The sequence below is a fragment of the Pleurodeles waltl genome, chromosome 2_2 (genome assembly GCF_031143425.1).
Source record: "Pleurodeles waltl isolate 20211129_DDA chromosome 2_2, aPleWal1.hap1.20221129, whole genome shotgun sequence".
Taxonomy (NCBI): Eukaryota; Metazoa; Chordata; class Amphibia; order Caudata; family Salamandridae; genus Pleurodeles; species Pleurodeles waltl.
In genome coordinates this window covers 499439490-499461831 of record NC_090439.1, presented here as the reverse complement: position 1 = coordinate 499461831, position 22342 = coordinate 499439490, and the positions used below count along the sequence as shown (strand labels likewise).

Here is a 22342-nt window from a genome sequence, read left to right as displayed (position 1 = left end):
AAAGCTAAACGACAGCTGCCCATTACACCAAGGGCACACTCAACCAGAAAAAAAGGTGCTACCATGGCCTTTCTAGGAAACATCCCAATGCAAGAAATATGTAAGGCAGCCACATGGTCTACGCCTCACACATTCACCAAGCACTACTGTGTAGACGTGTTATCCGCACAACAAGCCACAGTAGGTCAAGCTGTATTAAGGACATTATTTCAGACTACTTCCACTCCTACAGGCTGATCCACCGCTTTTGGGGAAATAACTGCTTACTAGTCTATTGCAGAACATGCGTATCTACAGCGACAGATGCCATCGAACTGAAAATGTCACTTACCCAGTGTACATCTGTTCGTGGCATCAGTCGCAGTAGATTCGCATGTGCCCACCCACCTCCCCGGGAGCCTGTAGCAGTTTGGAAGTTACCTTCAATTATTTATATATGTATCATCTCAACCTTAAATAAGTGCATACTTAGTCACTCCATTGCATGGGCACTATTACTACAATTCAACTCCTACCTCACCCTCTGCGGGGAAAAACAATCGAGGATGGAGTCGACGCCCATGCGCAATGGAGACAAAAGGAGGAGTCACTCGGTCCCGTGACTCGAAAGACTTCTTCGAAGAAAAACAACTTGTAACACTCCGGCCCAACACCAGATGGCGAGCTATTGCAGAACATGCGAATCTACTGCGACTGATGCCACGAACAGATGTACACTGGGTAAGTGACATTTTCATTACCATGCAGTGTTTTAGAGGACATGGCGCGCACTGTATGTGCCATGTCATGTTTTAACTTTTTGGGAGCACCTTGTCAGGCAGCCTGCATAAGATTGGTGCTGGATCAGTTAAATTATTCTATACAATACGGCCACCCAGTTTTCCCCCAAGGAACTGGGTAATATACTGTAGAAAATGACATGTGGAGACACTATTTATATTAAAATCATCAATTTTGTATAGTGGTCATCAAAATGACCCACCAGCCAACCATCAGTACATTGTATAAATAATCAATTGACAGCGTATTGATATTAACAAAAATACATTTATTTTTTATATATACATACACAAGTCAACATTATATCACCAGCTTTTTAGCTAATTACTATTGAAGACAACAGTATATACATAAGATTGCGCAACTCCCCCTACGATCCCCCGACAGGTGCACCTGGGATCGGAAGAAGCGATAAGTCCTCCTGATCTTACAGATATAAAATTCAGTAATCCTGCACGTTTTTATCCTCATAATTCCAATAGTCAGAGGACTGAAGCAACATATGCAATAGTGCTGCTGGAGAGGGCACACTGTCAACATTTCAGTCTCACTTAGCCAGAAAGGTCCACAAGACCATCGTCAGGACTAAGTGTTGTAAAAAAATAAATCCTGCAAAGCTAGTCAGAAATCAATCTGAAAAAGGCGCAAAGTTATCATATTCATTTGACCAACAGTCGGATAGTAGACTTGTTACAACGGGCTAGGAATTTCAACTCCGAATTCATGACTGAATCAGCTCGTCACTTAGAGTGGCATAAGTTGTGTTGCAGCTCTTAGGGCTCCTCTTCAGTACCATGCCCTAGTTACTAGTGGTACCATTTACAAGGAACTTACTGTGTTGTTGAAGGGCCTGGTCACTTGGGGATCAAGTGGCCAGGTGTCTGGTTTTGTTTGGTTTAGGAACACTGGCCCTAGAGGCCTGGTTAGCAAGAACCCAGTGCACTTCAGATAAAGTTGCTTCAAAAATAAAAACAGACAAAAAGTGTTGGGTGGGGGGTACTGCAACCAGAACCCAACTTCCTTGTACGTTTGCACTGCCAGAATAGATAAAATGCATGATTTACACCAGTTTCAGGGGGACATTTGGCTTTGCTGTGGTTTTAAATGGCAAAGTCGAGCCAGCAGTTCGAAATTGCTCTTCCAGTCTTCATTGGTGGCGAGGTGACTACTTTTACCACCATTTTACCTGGGGTGGCACAACCACTGCTGCAATCCTTGTGATGGCTCTCTCACTTACAGCCCTTGGCTACCATATATTTGAGATTCACATGTACATTAGCCTATACCAATTGGCTGTAGCCAAATAAAATAATATACATGTTTTGGTGTCAGGACACTGGCACTGAGTTCTGGTTAGGCGGCGTCAGTGCACTCTGAATCGCAAAACCAGAAGTGGTAGTCAAAAACTTGGGGGTGACATACAAAAAAAGGCATTTCTTTACATCATGTCTTTGGCACACTGGACTTGTAATTTCAGTATGGTTATGTGTTAACGTTGTAGAAAAATAGTCCCAAACTGAGAGTAGGGCACTAGAGTTTCGCCTATAGAGGCACCAGACCCAGCATAGCGTGGGCTACGCCAACCATAGTCGAACTATGCCATCTACTTATTGCACAAGGGGACTGCTCAAAAATTACATTTCTAGATGCAGTCTGAAGCCTGGGGTATACTTTAAGGTGAGGATTCTTCAGCTAGATAGAGTCCCTACTAGATAAGGCATTACCGAAGGTAAGTAACTTGTTCATTTAGGTCTGTTGATATTGGCCTATAAGTTGTTGATATGAACATTTTCAAGATAGCCGCTGCTTCATGTTGGACAATCAAAGAGCTCCTAATAATTTGATGGAGTTCAGCAGCCATTTTCATCCAGGGGTGATTAAAAATATCTGATAGAGATATCTAGTTTCTACATTCTTACCTTAGAATTTCCCCATGTGTCAATCTGTATCCAGAGATTTTATTCCTTGAGCAGTTACCCCTGTGCGTCGTTCGGTGGCATCGATCAGCTCTGCATCCGTTGTCTGCGTTGTCCGTGCCAGAAATGACATTGGCGGTCTTATACAGGCACCACCCAGTGCACTAACCTGGGGTCCTAAGGAAAGTCTGAGGGCTGAAGCACCAGTTGTGCCACCTCCAGAGCCCCCTCACCAAACCCACACAGTGCTGCCATTGCAGACTGCTTGTGTAGGTGCAGGCTAGATTGAAAGCACGACCTGCCGCACACCCTTGGTGCCAAGTCCCCCATTTTAAATGCATGTGCTTGACACTGGTCATTACGAGCCCCCAGCTATATGATGGCTTCTCTGAATCGCGGGAAGTTTGTTATCAAACATCTCAGAATAATAAACTCTCACTGATCCCACTGATGGAATTCTTAATCAATGCACATAGAGGGCCCTTTAGAGGTGCTCCTTGAAAACCTACCAGCTACTAATGTTCTGACTGACTGGCTCTGACTCTCCCCTTCCTTCCCCCACATCCCCATCCCCTCAAGGTGAGAGCCAACAATCTTGAGGGCCTGAGACTAAAGACTGCACTTGGCAGAGGTGTTATCACATCAACCAAGCAGGGTGGACATTCCAGGGTGGGAAGCTTCAAAGGCCTAGCAGCCTTTGTAATGCAACCCAGGTCTCTCCTGATGGTGGAGGTGACGGACACACCTGTCTTGACCCCACTTTTGGCGGCAGCACAGGTGGGAAATTTAGGCATATTAGGAGGTGTGCCCACTTCATGCAAGTCCCACCCTTAAGGTGGACAAGCTGAAGGGACACTAGTTTTTAAATTCCTCCATCTTGTTTGTACGGATTTAGGCCACTAGGGTAAGGGTTATGCCCACTTCCCAGCGGAAGTGGTCATAGAAAGAGTGTAGTCACCCTAAAGGTGGGCATCCCATTGGCTACCACCTGTCACTCCCTGTAACACTCCTAAATTGAGTATTTAGGTGGCACCCCGAACCCTAGGACTCAGACCCTGACTACCATACAAAGCAAAGGACTAAGAAGAGTCACCCTTGCAGAAGATGAAAAGAAGCAGCAGCTGACTTGGAACCAGCCCCTCCTGCCTGCTGACCTCGATGGACTTGGCCTAAAAGACGACTCGTCGTGCAGCTGAGCCTGCAAGAAACCCAGGAGAAATGCCTGCCTTCGACAAAGACCCAGACATGCGTGAACAGTGAAACTGCTCTGCAATAAAGTTTCAAGAAAGGACTCTGCATCCCCTGGAACAGGAAGGTCCCGACACCTGAAGTGACCTCTGCACCCGATGACTACGGCCTGAGGTGCAGCCAGCCAATAGTGAAAACCCAATTCCCCAGCTGTCTGGAGTCTGAGTGCACTCAGGTTTCACCCCTCTTGTACTCCCCCAAGTTGCCTTCAGGCTTCCTCTCCTGCAGCCTTGTGATGAGAGGAAACCCAACATATCCAGCAACCGCTGCACTTGTCGCCCCTGACCCCATCTGAGGTGGGTCACTGGTGCCAACAATGTCCCCCAGCTCCCTTGAGCTTGAGTCCACTCTGGGTCCACGCCTACTGTCCTCCTCACCAACGATGCCTGCAGCCTCAACACGCAGGACCCTCTAACCGCGAGTGCTTCCGGACGAGAAATCCTGACATCTAAAGACACCCCTGTATCTGTCGCCTCTGGGCACTGGAGAAGAGGACCAAAGGTGCCTCTCTGTCCCCGAGCATCCAAAGTCTACTACCTACCTGCTTGTTGTCCCTCACTGGCTTCCTAGCCAGAGCCTCCCTCCTGTTTGTCACTAGGTCCAACTCCCGTAGAGAACCATTTGGCACCCGATGCCTTACTGCACCTCTGCACCCGGCTGCCACAGTGCTGCCCCATGTGATCTGTTGGTGTGGTTCTGATAAGTACCCAGTATCTACCTTTCTCTATAGGATAACATTGAGAGAACTCTGAAAAAGTGTTGAATTCTGAAACTGCAAAGTACTTATGCTTACAAGCAATGTTCCCTCTAATTTTTTTCCACTGTGTGCGGCAGTGTGTGGTCTCTGTTCGCTGCAGCCAAGGATACGTGCGCCAAGAAATTGACCATTCACGCGCGCGCAGCGCATAACTAGCCAAGATCTTTGGCATTAGCCTCTCCATACCACTAAAGCAAAAAAGGGATATCATTGCTCCATGCTGCCCTTCCTTTCCATCGATCCTGACAAAGTGGTGCTTCGCACACAGGCTTCCTTTCTTCTAGAAGTGGTAAAACCCTTCCATGTAGGCCAATCCATCACCAGGCCTACGTTTTGCTCACCCCTGCATCCTTCTAATGAAGAGGAGAGACTCCACAGCAAAGAGAGCCGTGTGGATGATCAACTCTTGGTTGGAACCAGCTGCAGATAGGTCATTCTCTGCATTAAAATGTTCTACGCACTGGGAACGAAGCACCACCCTGAGGGTTTGCATGCTGATTCTACCAGAGCTAAAGTTGCAACCTCTGAGTTAGCATGCAGAGTTCCAGTCCTAGACATCTGTCAGGTGGCAATGTGGGCATCTCTGCACATGTTTACCAAACGCTACTGCCTGGACAGTCAGGTCTGTAGGGACTGTCACTTTGGTCGTTAGGTCAGAGCGGTCCTTCTGGTGTGATTGTGTGATTTTAGTTTGCAGACCCACCTCCGGCGATGGTATTGCTTGGTTACCTATTCTAAGGTAAGGAATCTGCAACTTGATGTCTATATTAGATGGATAAGTTACTTACCTTTGGTAAGGTCTTATCTGTTTGATACAATATCTAATTACCAATTCCTTACTGACAACCTCCTCTCCCCATTTCCTCCCTGCTCAGGGGATATATTTCTAGTGGCAGGGACTAGGTATAGTCTAAGGTAAGGAATCTGCAACTAGATATTGTCTCTACCAGATAAGGTGTTACTGAAGGTAAGTAACTTGTCCATAACCTTTCCGTGAGAGACACTCCATCTCTGAATGACCAGTGGGGATTTAAGACTGTAAATTTTGTCTTTAAGGAATTAAGCTCCAGTTCACTGAAATGTACTAAAGAGTGTTTGTAATCCCGTAGGTGTTTTAGAGATAGGGAAGGTATCATCAGCAAATACTGCTGGGATTTTAGGCATCTAGCAGTTTGGGAAGTTGGTGTTACACCCAGTTAGTTGACTGATCACATCATTAATATAAAGAGAGAATAAAGTGGGAGCCAATACACAACCTTGTCCAACATGCTTCTGAACATGAATGTGGCCAGTTAGCTCCACTTTCCTACCTCATCACACCGGTGCATAGTTGGTACCTTGCAGGCATATTAAGGTGTTCAGAATGTGATCAGGAGTACCTGAGTATAAAGGTCGCCCATGTTTTTACTTTTGAGAATGTCAAAAACAGCTCATAAGCCACAAAAGCTACACAAAGATCTTACTCTCCCAATTAAACATTTTTAGTATATTATTACAAAGCGAGAAATCTATCTATTGTACTTACCTTAATTCTGAATCCTGGGTGTAGGCTGAAAGAGTGCACGACTAATCCATCCAGTCTTGCTGGTGGGGCAAAATCTCTTTATAAGTTAATTTCTGCGATTTATCAATTAGACTAATGGGCCTATAATTTCCAGGGATATCTCGGCTTCCCATTTTATGAATGGGCAGATTTTCTGCACCCTTCCAAGTCTGTGAAATCAGCCCCATTAAATATGGCATTGGATAATACATTAAAATAGGTCACTCTCATTGTGGGTTGTGATCTATTGAACTCTCCTGAGATATTGTAGGGTCCAGTGGGCTTCCCATATTTCATGGACTGAATTACCTTGTTTTTTTTGCATGGTTATTTGTAATGGAAGAGTGCTGTTTATTGGAGCAGTCACCTCCATCATTGGTATCTTTGTAAAATTCATAAAAATCACCTGCGGAAATAAATATATATATATAAACCATAGAAATTCACATGTTACGGTTAGAGTTACCTCAAGTAACTATAACTTGTTACCTAAGGTAACAATAACTCGCGCCCCCACCATGCACATTTTTCTTGTCACAAATGTTACTGCAAATATTACATTGATATTATCACTGATGTTATCAAAGTTGGCATAAGTACCATAGTTTGTTGGGTAATTAGCAGTGCATGGCAAGAGCACAAGTTATAGTTACCTTAGGGCATGAGTTAGTTACTTGAGGTAACTCTAACTAAAACTGGTAAATTTCTATGGTTTTGTACGTTTAAAATGTGAGCCTAACTACAACGTCCCTGTAACCTTGTTTTTTTCTAACATGTATTAATTTTCATTACTGTACATTAATTCAACTGCCGCTGCGCACGGCCTCGCAATGGCTTTTGGTCACCGGGGTCCTGGCCGCAGCCAACCCCTATAAGCACCCAACCTTGCACCATGCATGGGGCTTCACCTGTGCACAGCGGAGGTTGCCTGCAAGACCTGGCATGCAGCCAGACCCTGCAGTTGACCCCACCCCTAACCACCCAACCCCATGCTGTGCACAGCCCTTTGGACATGTGCAGCGTAACTTGTTAGCAGCATCTCTTGATAACAGAGTAGGTGAGAGGGACTATCTAGGTGTGAGTGTGTCTGGGTGTGAGAGTGCATACATCAGTGTTTTAGTGGGTGCGCCAGTGTGTGAGCTGGTCTGTGAATGGGTGCATGAGGCTGTCCGTGGGTCTGTGAGAGTCTGAGTGGTTCTGTGAGTGGGTGCATAACTGTCTGAGTGGATCTGTAAGTGGGTACGTGAGTGTCTGAGTGGATATGTGTGTGTGAGAGAAATTAATTGAAAGAGAGAAAAAAAAGTGACAGGGAGAGTTAGTTTTTAGGCTTTAATGTATGATTTACTTAGAATGAGATATTTCTCTACAACTTAAAAAATGTATTTGTCGTTTTTAAAAATAAAACTAATTTGTACTTTAAATGAAAAAAAAAAAGGAAGTCTGGCTGGACTCGAACCCTGACTGCTAGAAGGAGAATCCTTTGCATCCCTATATATACAAATTTGAATTTCCTTTAATTTCTCTAAAACTACTTAACAGAATTAATTCAAACCAAAAAAAAGGTTGCTTTCTGGACCAGGGCCTACCTTTCTGCCAATTTCGGTGTAATTCCGTCCAGTAGTTTTTGCGCTATCGCTGTTCAAAATCCCTATGGTAAAATGAATGGGGAAAAATGTGTTTTGGGACCCCCCTTTTTCACACAGGCCCCCGCCAGATGGATTACCCCAAAACTTTTCAAGTTTCTGACGGGACTGGCAATTTTTTGGGGAATGTTCCGTGACGATTAGTCAAGTGACGCCAAAGAAATAGGCAAGTTAAATATATATAAATATATATATATATATATATATATATATATATATATATAATAATATTATACTGTACTGCTAATCAGGTAGGTGGAATAAACTGAGTAACAGATTGCAGTCTGGTGTTTTAAACCAATTTGCATTTTCCAGTGGACAGTATATATTTTGACTATGCAAAGCCGTTTTTTGTTTACAGTTAATTTTCTCTCTGCAAAGTGTTACGGAATTCCATCTGGAGGCAGCAATATTGATTTTCTCAATTTAATAAAGCTACCCATGGTGTTGCTAATAAGCATTTTCCGAACCCCAACACACCATTCCCAGACAGATCTTCCTTGATGTATGAACTCTGATATCAAAGTATGCTAGCAATCTAGCCAACTTTAACCGTAGAATCTCTATATGTACTGGAAATGAGCATTATTTATAAAAAAAATGCAAAATGTTTAAGACTTTTTTCCAGTTTAAGATCCCTCTTCTCCTTAGAATGATTTCTTCTCTCCTCCATGTCATTGTGGACACTGTCTTCAGTCCTGAAGTTGTTGGCTACAAATCATTGACTTCAGGTGTGCTGGTCTACTTTGGTGGAAACATAATAAGACTGCAACAGCTAGAATAAGTTAGGTTATCATGCACAAATCCTGGATTGGAGAGAAGCACTCGCCCTACTTAACCTTCCCTGGCCTGTTTTGAACTTGTCTTAAAGAAATGATCCATGATTCAGACATTATCACCAAGACATGTAATCGTATGTAAAAGACTGCACAGGCAGTAGTTGAAAACATTTTCACTGCTCTCACTTATGTGCTGTTGTCTTTACACTTTCTATAAATGACATTGATACATATGTTTTTGGTAAAATAGCTAATGTGTTTTATTTTTTTATCAGCTCGAATTACTTCTTTACAAGATGAAGTGAAACATATCAAAAATAATCTTGAAAGAGTTGAAGCTGAGAGAAAGCAGACACAGGAGAGCCTCAATCTTTCTGAAAAGGTAGGTTTTTTAAAGTTAATTACAAAGAATGAGTTGGCGCATGAGCAATTACGTTATTCACACCTGATCAGTTTCACATTATCATTTTTACCAAAGATGGAGCAGCTCTTAAGCAATCCTTCTTTCTCATGGATACCTCTTTTTGCAGATTTCTTTCCTTATCGACTTTCTCCGGGTTTCAAACTGGATTTGGAAAACCTTTCCCACTGTAATAAATAGCATCCTGACTTTGACTCGTGATGCTATGCTATTTCAGTTGCGTCTCTGCCTATCCAGGTTGTGAAAATGAGTTGTATATAGCACCAAATGGCACATTGGCATCAGTTTTTGTTATATGTGTGTTATGGAAGTGGATCCAGAGCTTTTCCTTGTTTTTTACCAATAGATTTTCTAAGTGAACCCAAGAGCAACTTGTTCAACTGTAACCATGTAATGTTTCAGGGTTTATGCCCTCCTGACAGTGTCATAAGATGTCTTTATTGTATTCACTTGCCATCACCATGTGGTGTCTGGGATTCTGCCACAAACTCTTGGCTTAGGATTTCTGCTTGTCCATGCACCCACAGGCTAACTGAGAGCATGGTTGGCCTAGTTAATGGGTCAATAAGGACAATTCCAAGAGGGCGCGCTCTCCTCCGCCATGCAAGTATCTTGACAGGTATCATTCACCCAGGATAACATCACTCATAAAAACACAAGAAATGCCTCATGGTGAAATCATCTTCTTCTTCAAGGAAACAGGTCGTCTTCCTGGGACTGTTGCGGGCGGTATTACTGCACCATTCCCTGATTGTGGCCATTGTCTCATCTTCATAGATGATCCCAGTTCCTAAAAGATGAAACCAATATTTGTGGCTTTAGCTGCCAACCTTTGAGATTGTGGCCTTTTGCTAGACCATGCTAAATACATGCAGGACTGCTTGACATCCCTCTGGGCTAGGCACCAAGGGTGTGCCTGATCTGCCAACTTCCAGGTCATCAAGCTCACAAAATGTGATGAGTAAAATACTGGCAGTCTGGCCACGGACAGTTGCTTGAGGTAGCTTTCTAGTCCATCATTTGTTTTGCCACTATGCCATCTCAGATTAGACCAGCCGTATGCTAATCACTCCCCGTCCTGCTCCAGTAGGAACAGTTAACCCTGAACTGCCAAGCCAAGTCCTTTCAGCCAGGTGCAAATTAGTTCCAGTGGGACTTAAAGCACGGGAATCACATCTGGGCATATACATCACACTTATGGTGTTGGGTGTTTGGTGGAATGCTTGAATTATTCTCAGCCACCGGTATTTATGGAGGCTGCATCCCACTCCATCTTAATTTTGCCCACCGTTCCAAATTAATGATATGCATATCAGCCATGGTTTTGGGATGCGGCCCCAAGCAATTAACAGTGGCTGAGATTCAATCATGCATTATACCCACTACTTTTTTTGTTCACTTCAGATTGCATTTTCAGCTGCCCTACCCAGATGACTCCTGACTCTGCCACACCTAAGCCTCCTGCTTTAACGCCATCTTCGAAGAAACAGTCCCCTACCAAAGTGACCACCCAATAGCCTTCATCACAGCTCATAATGCCAGTGCCACCTTTAGTTCCACTCTGCACCACCTGAGCCCCCACATTTGGCATACATCATTCAAGTGGCAAGAGAGAAAGTTAGTGCTTCCTTGAAGATCACTCTTAGTGAAACTTCAGCCAAGGGCACAGATATTTGCTTGTCTGAAAGAGATCTTTGGATCTGACCTAGATGCCTTTAGTTATGCTGTGAAAAAAGTTTTCCTGATCCAGTTTGTTATATTGACAATATTTATAAGGTGAGGGATCTGCAAAAGATAAACTATCTACCAGAAATAATGTTAATTAATGTAAGTAACTTTTTCATAGGGAAGTGTCAAATTGTATGCTTTGATGTAGTGAAAGTATGAGAGCGCTGTGGTGAAGGAGATGCAGGTTTGATATGTTCTTCATGCAAACATTAAAAAGCAGACACTAAAATGTTACTGCACTCCAGAGAACTTAGTAAAGAGAGAAAAGCTTTTGAAGGAGCAGAACTAAATAGCACTAGTGTTCCTCTCTCTTATTATCGGAGCATTAAGATATATGAGCAAATCCTATAATCAATAAATGTTGGCTGCCAAATCCTGCTACATCAAATATCAGATTGATTGTACTGAAAAATGCCCATGTCTTTTGGCCTTGGTAGTCCAGACATCTTGTATTTCTCATTTCCATGTTGCAGTATCCCTCTTGGGTGATATCTGTCTCAGCCAGATGGGAAAGTGCTAGAGCAGATCAGCTGGTTTATAACTATTTCTTACATGATACCTCCAGTTCTGCTATCATAAATTAGTATTCATTTGTACCATTGCATCGAAGTACAACTGAGGTATCTCTGATAGTCACAAACAGGTGGTGGCGAGTTGTGCTACATGAGGGGAATACTGGTGTTGCATTTAAAATGTAAAGGCAATGCATGTATTCAAGTGTTTTCTGTCTCAGCCTCAACAGTATGGTTCCTTGCTGTGCAGAAGAGAACAGGACTAGGACGACCCGAATCATTGTGGAGGTAATCTCGTATGATTGTTACTCAGTGAAATCGTCAGAAACAAGAAGACAGTGTATTGTAGGCAACGTTGACATGGTAGCAGTTTTTTTTCGTTCCTTGACTTTAGTTTTGTGTTCTGAATTTGTAGGAAAGAAATAATTTAGAAATAGACCTTAACTACCGGCTGAAAACATTGCAGCAGCAATTGGAGCAGGAAGTAACAGAGCATAACGTGACCAAAGCACGGTTAAGTGACAAGCATCAGTCACTTGAGGAAGAAAAATCGGTCGCAATGTGTGGTCAGTACCAATTTATCTATTTGTATCTATCTATTTACATCTAGCTGTCTATCTGCACAATCACATTTTTTGATAAACGGATGCGTTCACATTGTAGCATGTTAAAAAGCAACAACTTTTGATTATTCTGTGTTTAGTTTTGTTTTTACGCATAACTTTGGGCATTTTGACAAAGCTACATATTTTCCAAAGAAACCATTTGACTGTCTTAATTTGTATCTAGTCCTTTTAGTGCAGACTCAATACGCGGTGGGGATCTCAAGATGTTTACCATTGATATTGTTAGTGAGTGAGGACCCGAAAAGATAGCCCAAAAAGCACAATCGGGGAATACTGTGGCACTTTTGATTTCAGATGTGAAAACTGTAATGGCCTGGAAGGCTAAAAAAAATCTTAAAGCAAAAACAATTTTTTTTAGAAGAGGATGCCGATCACAAATGCAAGTCGTGAGGGGTAAAGGAGGGGAATGACTTAAGTCAGTATATCTAATTCTTTAGTCTCTCCGGTTAGAAGGATTAAATAAGTAGGGGTGACCTAATTGTAGAAGGCTGCCCTCTATTTAGTGTGCAAAACTAGGCACACTGTGCAAGGCTTCCAGGCAACCACACATTGGTTTCCAGAGGTAAAAACTAGATCACCTAATGCTCTAATTTTTGAGGTAGCTTGGTCAAGCAGGTAGGCCAATCTCGGGGAAGTACAAAGCATTTCTTGTATTCATAGTATCAATCATGCAACGCACACATTCAAAGGTATAACTCAAGACCAATTTATAAAAATACTTTTTATACACGTTATGGGTTTCTTGAGGTCAGTCCATTGTCCAGCTTCTCCGCAGTGGCGATGGCCAGGTCCTAGGTGCAGCAAGCAGGGTTTGACACCTTTTTCCTTGGGTAGCAGGTCCACAGTGCCTTTGTTCTTCTTGGAGCTTGTCTTCTTTGTGTCCTTCAAGTCTGATTTCTTGTTCCAGGGATGCCCACTAAATACTGTATTTATTGGGCGTTTTAGGGTGAACCTGGTAGTGTCCAATGGGACACACCCTTGGGTGGCAACACCCACTATAGTGAACACTTCCTGTGGGAAGGGTCACTTCCCTAAATCTAACTGGCTATTTTCCTTCTTTCTAGGATGGAGGAAAATGAGCACTCTTCCTACCTTTTGTGTGCCTTTGCTCCCGCCAAATGTGGGGTTTAAAATTGGGGAGGCCATCTGCTGCTAGCAGCAGGCCTGGGGGTCAGGTTTCAAGGGCGGTAAGCCCTTAGACTCTCACCGCCAGGGCAGTCCACATTTCTGTGGGGGAGGGGGTGTTAGCTCCTCCATCCAGGGAGGGCATTGTTTTAAAAACCGGAGAGACAGGGCTTGCCCCCAAGGTTTGTGTATTGGATGTCTGGAGGTGGCATACTGGATAGAACCAGTCAGCAACCATACCAGGGAAATTAGCTTTTGCAGGGGGCACCTCTAAGGTGTCCCCGGAGTACATTTAGGGATAAATCCAATACTGGTACTGGTTTGAATTTATCATTCCGAGTTGTTTGATACAATCAAGTAGCTGCGAAACTTGTATTGACCAGTGTCCAGCACATGTATTAAAATGTCTTCTCTGTTTACTCACTACGTCCCAGGTTTGGCAAGGACACAGTGGGGGCATATTGCTCATGCAGCTATGCCCTCACAGATATTTTGGAGCACCATGCCATAGGGCTGTAAGGCTTGCCAGAAGGGTGTCTTACTCATAGTAAATGCAGTGTATGGAGGACAGGGCACACAGGCATTGTGCAAGGTCGAGTTTCTGTTTTAGGTTTGCCCCAGGACACCCAGCCTGCAATGGCAGTGCTAGGTGCATCTGTATGCATGGCCCTAGAGGGTGGCACAATCAGTGATGCTGCAGTCGGGCATACTACCCCATGCCCTGGGCACAGAGGTACCCACTTACCAGTAACTTATAGTGGTAGTTAAGGGTATATCCAATTGTGCCAGTGCATCACAACAGTGTTAGGGAAAGAGCTCTGGCCCAGAAAACCGGGTTAGCAGGGACCCTGGGCACTACAGCTTCTAGACTACATCAGGCAAAATGTGGGGGGTAAACATGTCAAAAAGAGGCCTTTTCTCACACTAATGGAATGGGAAATTGTGTCTTGTGCCCACTGAGCAAGGCCTCAGGGTGTTCCCAGCACAAACTGGGCACATTACATGACCAGAAGCCACACCCTCTAGTTAATGAGTTCAAAGTTTGGCCGCAGGCCGTTCTGTGAATGGGCTAGACCGTCTTTGTGGCTAAAGGCTACACCCACTGCCCAGGGGACACAGCTGTAGGCTTTTGCTTTTTTGGTTAGTAGAAGCAGATGTACTAGCGTTGTCATGTCTTAGAAAGTTAAGGTTGTCATTGCGGATGTGTAATTCTTAAAATAAATTGGCACAGTTGCATTTTTTCAGTAGCTTCACTCGAACAGATAATCCAGTTCAAGTGCCAAAATGTAAATAAAATAGTACATCTAAATCACAACAAAAATCATTTCAGACAGTTGCTGAAGCAGATTCTGAACCCTCAACTATCTGATTGGCTGAGAGTCTTACAGGGTTCAAGATTCAGCCTTGCTGGTTCTCAGATGTTTGTCTAGTAAAAGAAACTACTTCGGCCCCATGGAGTCCAGGTTGAGCGAACCCCTTGCTCTGGGGACACTTGCACAGTCTTGTTGGGTTGAAAAGTCTTGTGTGATTCTTAGGCTAGCCTACCTAGTTCCCAAATCATAAAAATAAGATATTTCTGTCTACTTGAAAAATGTGATTGAGGAGTGATTAGCACATGAAAAAAGGAATTCAACCCTGTTAACTGTCCAGGACCAGCCACAGTAGTTAAGAAGGTCTCAATCTTCGTCAAAAGTCTGGTGTCAGGGACCCTAACCTCTAGGAAAAAGTCTGGTTTATTGCATCCCCTGCCCCTTGTGCTGTAAAAGCTCACTGTATTGCATTGTTGAGCAGTGGACATGTTACCTTTTTTAAATGCAGAGTAAGCCATTCGCCCCCTGGCTGCTTGACGCCAGCAGGGTGTCACATAGGCTCTCATTACTCTGAGACCACTGGATTTTGAGCCACACAATTGCCTGCGGTGTGGGAGACTAAGTCTGACCCACTACAGGTGACACCTGTCGCCCTAATCCGGGTTTTGCTCCGGCTAACTAGCAGTGCCTCATCTCTACCCAAGGGCAAGGATGATTGGGCAGCCGAACGCATGACATAATTGATTTCTCAGGGAAACCGTGGTCACTCAGGTCTCATTCGTTTCTCTCAGTTACATTAGTCTCACATACACAATGACAAACAGAGGCAGTATATGTTTCAATAAGATTTTAATGAAGCAACTATATCTTAGATAGCAAAGCATGGCCTGCAATAACCAGGACGATAAAGCATGACAAGATTAAAATTGTGACAAGGAGAGTAAAGCATAGAAATAATGCTACCATATTGTCACTAGAGTCAATAGACTAATTCCTATCTAGGCTATAATAGTGCACAGAATGTTAAGCTCTAATTCTGCCCTTCAGGTTCCCCTGGTAAGACATCATCCCCCATACCTGAGCAAAGGGCTGAAGTCTGCACAAGCCGCTGTAGCGAAGCGTTCAGCAATCAGCATTCAGTCGTGGTTCTCTGGCTAAAATCTCACTCCAACGTGTAAGGGACAGAGAAGTGATTTTATAATAAAACAGCTGATGTTCTGAGAAAATGTCCCTGCGTAAGGATGTGTGTTTTCTATGAATTTCAGAGACAAAACTTGTATCATGTTCACCGGAAACCTATCTAACTGCAGCCTTGAAAGAAGCACAGAGTGAGCAAGTATGTCTTGTTTGAGAACGTAGTGCTGGCCCAGGTATATAGAGAGAAATAAAACGAGACCGCAAAAACTGGCTATTATAAGGTTAATAATAAACAAAGCTGAATAAAATATATCTAGGTTAAAGTGCACAGCGGCAGGCCTAGTATGCTTAAATAATGTGCTTGGAGCTATAACTAAAATGGCTACACAACAAGGGGTCAAAGAGAAAGTTATGCCCATGCTGCTGGTTGGCCTCTGAAAACATGAGTCACAGTAATCACTGCTTCCAGCATGACATAGGGAAGGTAGATGATGGCAGTTTGTAAAATAACATAGACTTACTTAAGACAGAGTGCTGGAACTGGCAAAATAAACGATTTGATAGTTGTCTTTCATTTTATGCTAAAAATAAATGCACAAGTAACTTTAAACAACTTCTTGGTATCACTAATGGACAGTTCTTCCTTACTAAAACCAGTAGTTAGAAATAGTTAGCTTTCCAAGACCTATTAATATAGGCCTAAATCTCGCAAAACAGGACAGTACTCCCCAGAGTGAGCTACTGAGAGAGGGGGAACTCGAGTAACTATTATACACAGTGAGCCAACAAATTAACAGGGAGAGTCGAGTTAGGGGTCTGTATTGGCTCTAAGAACCCCATGCACAAGCTGAACTATGGGAACACTTTGTGTGGAAATATTATGTAAAGACATGATAGTGTCTTCAAAATTAAAAAAATATATATATTTCTTTAACAGGCTTTCACCTTAGATTAGATTACATCTCTGCATTGAGACATTTATTAAGTGATAGTTTTTAAACATGAACTTTGAGACTCATTCATGCTCCCAGCCTTCACTCTGATGAAAATACTGATAGTGAACTAAGAGACAAGTGAGTTGTTGTGTACCTTATATGTTGGCTATATTCTTATTTTATACAAAGCCTATAGTCAATTTAGTCAAACATGAGAGATTTGTGGACAGCAGATATTCTCACTTATTTCAAGGTTTCCTCTTATGCAATAATGAATAAATAGGATGCACATTAAATTAAAATAATTGCCTAGGATTATAAACTGGTCAACTTGCCAAGCAGGGATTGATCACAGGTTTTCTCATCTCACATTGTGTAATTCAGTCACTAATAGTATCCCTTTCTCACTCCTGTTTGACATCAAAGGTAAATGCTTTGTCTTTTATTCTTGGTGCATGAGGTTATAGCATAGGTGGCAAGTAGAAGCCACAAGAAAGCTTGGATAATTTTTAGCTCAAGCGAACCTCAAGTTGAGCCAGAGACTAGAATCTGGCTCAAGCCTTCAGTGACTCACCCACCTCTATAGTTTACTATGGGTGTTCTGTGCCTGAAATAAGCTTAGATGCTACTGCCAGTTTGATATGTGAGGAAATCTTAGTTGCACTACTGATGACCATCTCGTACCTGTACTGCACGTGAGGAGAACTTAAACTGCTGTATCTACTGCACATTCTGTGTGTGCGTTTACAGACACTTGGAGTGCTGCTGCAGATACTGTTTGTAGGAAAGTCTCCTCTTTCTGGCATGGTTACCTCCACTTTTTGCTGCTGCAGTATGCTTAAACTGTTTTTGCTGGCATCCTGCTAACCAGGACCCCAGTGATTGTGCTCTCTCCTCTAAATGTGTTTGCTTTGGTGCCCTTTACACCCAACAATTGGCATACTGGTGCACCCCTGTAAGACTCTAGTATGTGGTACTTTGGTACTCAGGGCAGTGGTACACCAGGGTTCCCCAGTGGGCTGCAGCATGTATTATGCCACCCATGGGAGCCCATGCAAGCTATCTCTGCAGGCCGTTGCAGCCTGTGTGAAAAGGTGCATGCAGCCTTTCACTACTGGTCACTGCACCAGGTCACTGTAAGTCATCCCTCCGGTAGGCCTTCCTATCCCAGAAGGCAGGGAGCAGGTTCCAATGTGAGCAGAGGTGCACCTACGAACTCCAGTTCCAATGCACTGGACTTTGTAAGTGCGGGAAAGTAATTTTACCCTTGTACTGGCCACAGATCACTACCTGTGGTCCAGCTGCATAATGGTAACTTCGAACCTGGACATGTTTGGTATTACGGTTTGCATCCACTCAGACACGTTTCTTCCCTCTTGCTGCTTGGCCAGTTCAAGCAGGGGACATCAGAACACAGGAATTCCTGTGGGAAAGGGAGGCAACACCCTCTCCCTTGGAAATAGGTGTTACAAGACTGTGGAATGGAAGTCTCCCGAAGACACTGGTTTGCTTTGAAGGGCACATTTGGTGCCGTCCTTGCATAAACCAATTTGCACCCACCCAGAGACCCCCGGTTCCTTCTCTGGCACAACACTGGAAAAAGAAAAGGGGAGTAACCACTCCTCTGTCCATCACCACCCAAGGGGTGCTGCCCAGAGCTCCTCCAGGTAGCCACTTGATTCTGTCATCTTGAAACAAAGATGTGCAGAGGCCCCTGGGAGAATCTGAGTGGCCAGGTCAGGCTTGTAACGTCAAAGACCCCCCTCTGATAGGTGGCCAGCATGCAGAGAGACTGCCTTACAGGTGGGTTCCCAGATTCAGTGTGCAAGACTTCACCAGGACTCCTCCCCACCGACCTCTTCTGCTCCTGGCCGTCGGAACAACAACCGGACACATCAGTACCCGAAAGACTGCAACTCCCGAGATGACCACGCCTTGCAACATTGTTTCCCCGGCTTCTTCCAGCAACTGCAACATTTCCACGAATGGGCATCCTCTGGGGTCGGCAAGACTCCAGCTGCAACAAAGCAGCAAGAAGGAATCTCCCTTGGAGTGAAGGATTCACTCCCCTGCATCTGCCGGCACCTAAGGCAGTGCTGTCCAGCTGCGTGGATCGGCCCTCCTCTGGAACTGTGTGGATCCAGCAACACAGGTGGTGGTCTGGAGTGGTCCCCTTGGTCCTCTCGGACCTCTGTCCATTTTGGGAGATGGTGATCCCTTGCCTTTCCTTGCACAACAGTGCTCGTGTGCACCGCAAATCTTGCAGCAACGAAGGCTTGTTGACTCCTGCTCCAATGGATCTTCACGTTGCCAGTAGCTCCGGCCTTCAGCACTTCATCCTTGCAAGGACAGTCTCTCCTCGGCTGCTCCAGCGACGAGGGACTTCTCTCGATGTGTGCTGATTGGGCCTCACTGCAACTTACTGTGCCTGCTGCCAGTGGGTTGCCTGTGGGAGCTGCGACTGCTTCTCCTGGCTCTCCCGACTGCTGAAGGTCAGCCCGGACTCCCCTCCAAGGGTGAGTCCTTGCTGGTCCTCTTCAGCCCTGCAACTCTTCTTTTTCTCCAACTTTCATTTGCCAAGGTTTGTTGGTGGTCCTCCTGACCACTGACTGACTGCGATCTGGTGACTGACGTGGGACATCACCTGCAGGACTCTAAGGAGTTCTCTGCAGCTCCTTGACTCCTCAGCTGATCTTCATCTTCCCGGATCTTCATCCACAGAAAGGTGGGTAGTGGCTCCTGCTCCTTCTGGACACTACATCGTGGAGTGGGCTCTGTCCTGTTCTTTTGCAAGTCCACTTCTTCCAGAATCCACCTTTTGGCTTCCTTTGGTCTGGTCCTGTTCTTACAAAGTATCTTTTGTAAGTCCTCTTGTTAGTCTTTGGGAAGACCAGGTACTTACTTTTGCTTTCCTGGTTGTTGGGGGTCATCTAGCTACTCACCTCTTGGGGTTCTGAGTTCTCCCATATACCGACTAACTACTCCACATCCTTGAGTGGGAGACCTAACTTTGTATTCTACTATTTTAGTATATGGTTTGCCCTCCCCTAATGCCCTAGCTAATTTCTACTATTTCTTACCAATGCTTGTTATGCTATTTCCTAACTATTACTGTGTATGTATGTGTGTGTGTGTATGTATGTATGTGTATATATATATATATATATGTAAATAGAAGGCCAAGAGAACAGTAAAGTCAAGCGTTTTATTCACACATCAAAGCAGCAGATATTGTGAGTCCTCAGTCCTTACGCGTTTCGGCTAATGCCTTGATCACCGGTAATTACTCACAGCTGTTAGTCAATCATCCACATGGTTCAATGGTCAAGAAAATACAAATCCCATAATGCACTTCAATATTAATTGTTCTCCTCTGTCTACATATGTACATAGCTAGGTGCGCGACTGCCTATAAGTAATCCATTATAGCGTTGCCATATAAAGTATCTTAATTTTTGCAACACTGTGCGGTCCCTTTCAGGTGTGAAAGGTTACTGTATGACTGTGTGGTATTGCAAGTGCTTTACACGCCTCCTAGATAAGTCTTGGCTGCTCATCTATAGCTACCTCTGGAGAACCCTGGCTTCCTAGACACAGCCCTCATTCACTAATAGGGGTTGCCTAGCCCTTTAATTAGGTTCCAACACCATAGGTGTCCACCACACACCAGGCCAGCATCCTACATTGGTACCAGCGGTGGGATAAGACCCTGGCAATTGCCTTATCACTTTCTGTCACTAGGTAACTTTCCACAGGAAAGTCCACTATTAGTCTATAGGGTACACTTCACTTAGTGATTAGGATCACTAGCTTCCTAATTTAGGTAAGTCGGCAGCATAGCCCTGTCTCCAAACTATTAGGAAGTCTAGTTACTTGGAGTAGGAAGGTACATCTACACTACTCTAGGAAGAATGTCTTTAGTGGAAAACACAACTCGGGCACCAGACTCTCAGTATGAAGGCTGCACTTTTCAGGAGTTGAGGGAGATGTGTGCTTCCAGGAAGCTGAAAACAGGGAGAAATCCCAACAAGGGTCTACTTCTTGGACTATTACTCAAGGCTGATCAGGGGATCTCAGGCAGCCAGTAGGAGGAAGAAGTAGAGGATGACCCTCCAGTGTTAGATAGGGTACACTTAGGCTACACTGAGGAGGGTCAGGAAGAAACTGGGTAGTACCAAAGCCCTGTTAGAAGCACTGCAGGTTGTGAAAAGGGGAGTCACACAAGTAGGCTCACTTTTACCACTAGGGGATTGGTACAAAGGGTATTCAGGAGGAGGGGTAGGTGGTCCTCATCTTCCATACCCATGTTTCAAAGACCTCCTATGAGACAGACCACTGAATCTCAGGGGGGAGTCCATAGGTGGGAAATTCCACAGACTAAAGTTAGACCAGGCCAAACTGAGGCTGCAGCAGCAACAGTTACCTCTAGAAAGGGAGGCCCTTGCAGTGGAAACGGAAAGACAGAATTTGGGGCTAGCTCCCATGGTGGCAGCAACACCTTTAGGGACACCAGGGTCAGGAGGACTCCTATGACTCTAGGAACCTGAGTTAAATAATTCCATCTTAAAAGGTGGTGGATGACATCCACAAGTGGTTCACTGCCTTGGAGAGGGCATGTAAAGTGCAGGGGATCCCTTCAAGACAGTAGGCGCCATCTTGTGGCTTTCTTCTCTGACAAGGGCAGAGACAAACTCCTCACTGTCAGGGAGGACGATGCAGACAATTGTCAAGCACTTAAGAATGCACTCTTGTATGGAGTTGACTACTAACCACAGAACAAAACAGGATCAAGTTCAGTGAAACTAAAAAGGAGCCCTCCCAGTATTGGGTAGATATTGTGGACACTTCTGTCAAGGCGCTGGAAGTGAGTAGGAGGGCTTGTACAACCTTATTTTAAGAGAGCACATTAAAAATAGTTGCGTTTCTGATCAGCTACATCAGTACCTGGTGGACTCAGATCTGACTTCTCCCCAAGAACTGGGAAAGAAGGCTTACAAATGGGTTGCCACCAGGGTGGGTCTGAAAGCTTACACAGAGGGTGACCACAAGAAGAAGGATTCTGCCAAGATTCAGTCAGGGCAAGGATGGGAACAGAACTAAAGAAAAAGAGCCTTCATCAGGCCCACAAAACTCTTCTGGGGCTTGGGGTCTAAGTCCTCTTTCCCTTCCCACAAGAAACCTTGGTGCTACATATGTGGACAGAAGGGCCATAAGGCAGGGGACAGCACCTGTCCTAAAAAGAGCACCAAGCCTGTTACTACCACTTTTACCCCTAGTGCCCCTAGCAGTACCACTAGCAATGGTAGTAGTAGTCAGTCAGACCAGGAGTTTAGCTGGGCTCACCCTGAAATCTACAGTGGGTTCTGGGCTAGTCAGACCACTGAAGCAGTTCCGGGACTTTGCAACCTTAGCTGCTTGTCCCCTTAATATGGGTAAGTACAGACAACATCCCTTTATAAATGGTGTTGATGCTGAGGACTACAGTGACACAGGTGCCAGTGTCACAATGGTGACTGAAAAACTGGTGTCACTTGAACAACATCTGTCTGGTCACATGTATCACGTGACGGATGCTCATAACACTCAGTGCCACCCCATAGCAGTTGTGAACTTGCCCAAAGAAAGTTGTGGTATCCACTGATCTACCGGTAGAGTGTCTGTTATGTAATGATTTGGAGACATCAGCTTGGGCTGAAGTGAAGTTAAAGGAGCATGCAACAATGCTGGGCATAGCATTGCTTTAACCAGAGCACAGGCTAAAAGCAAAGGGAGCAAGGAGCACTGGAGCCTGAAATAATGTCCCAGTAAGCTCCTAAAAAGAGAGGCAGGCAGGGTTAAAAAGTTGCCCACTGGTCATATGTCCAATGGGAGGATCCCACTCC

The 22342-nt window shown here is 44.5% G+C and overlaps 1 protein-coding gene across 1 annotated transcript in view; it reads left to right on the top strand.

The window, feature by feature from the left end:
- The window catches only part of ROCK1 (Rho associated coiled-coil containing protein kinase 1), a 1374854-nt gene that overhangs the window by 881896 nt on the left and 470616 nt on the right, over positions 1-22342 (top strand). Inside the window, exons 17-18 of the mRNA XM_069219991.1 lie at positions 8942-9048; positions 11743-11893. Of these exons, the coding sequence (XP_069076092.1) occupies positions 8942-9048; positions 11743-11893 (258 nt within the window). The remainder of the gene's footprint in view (positions 1-8941; positions 9049-11742; positions 11894-22342) is intronic.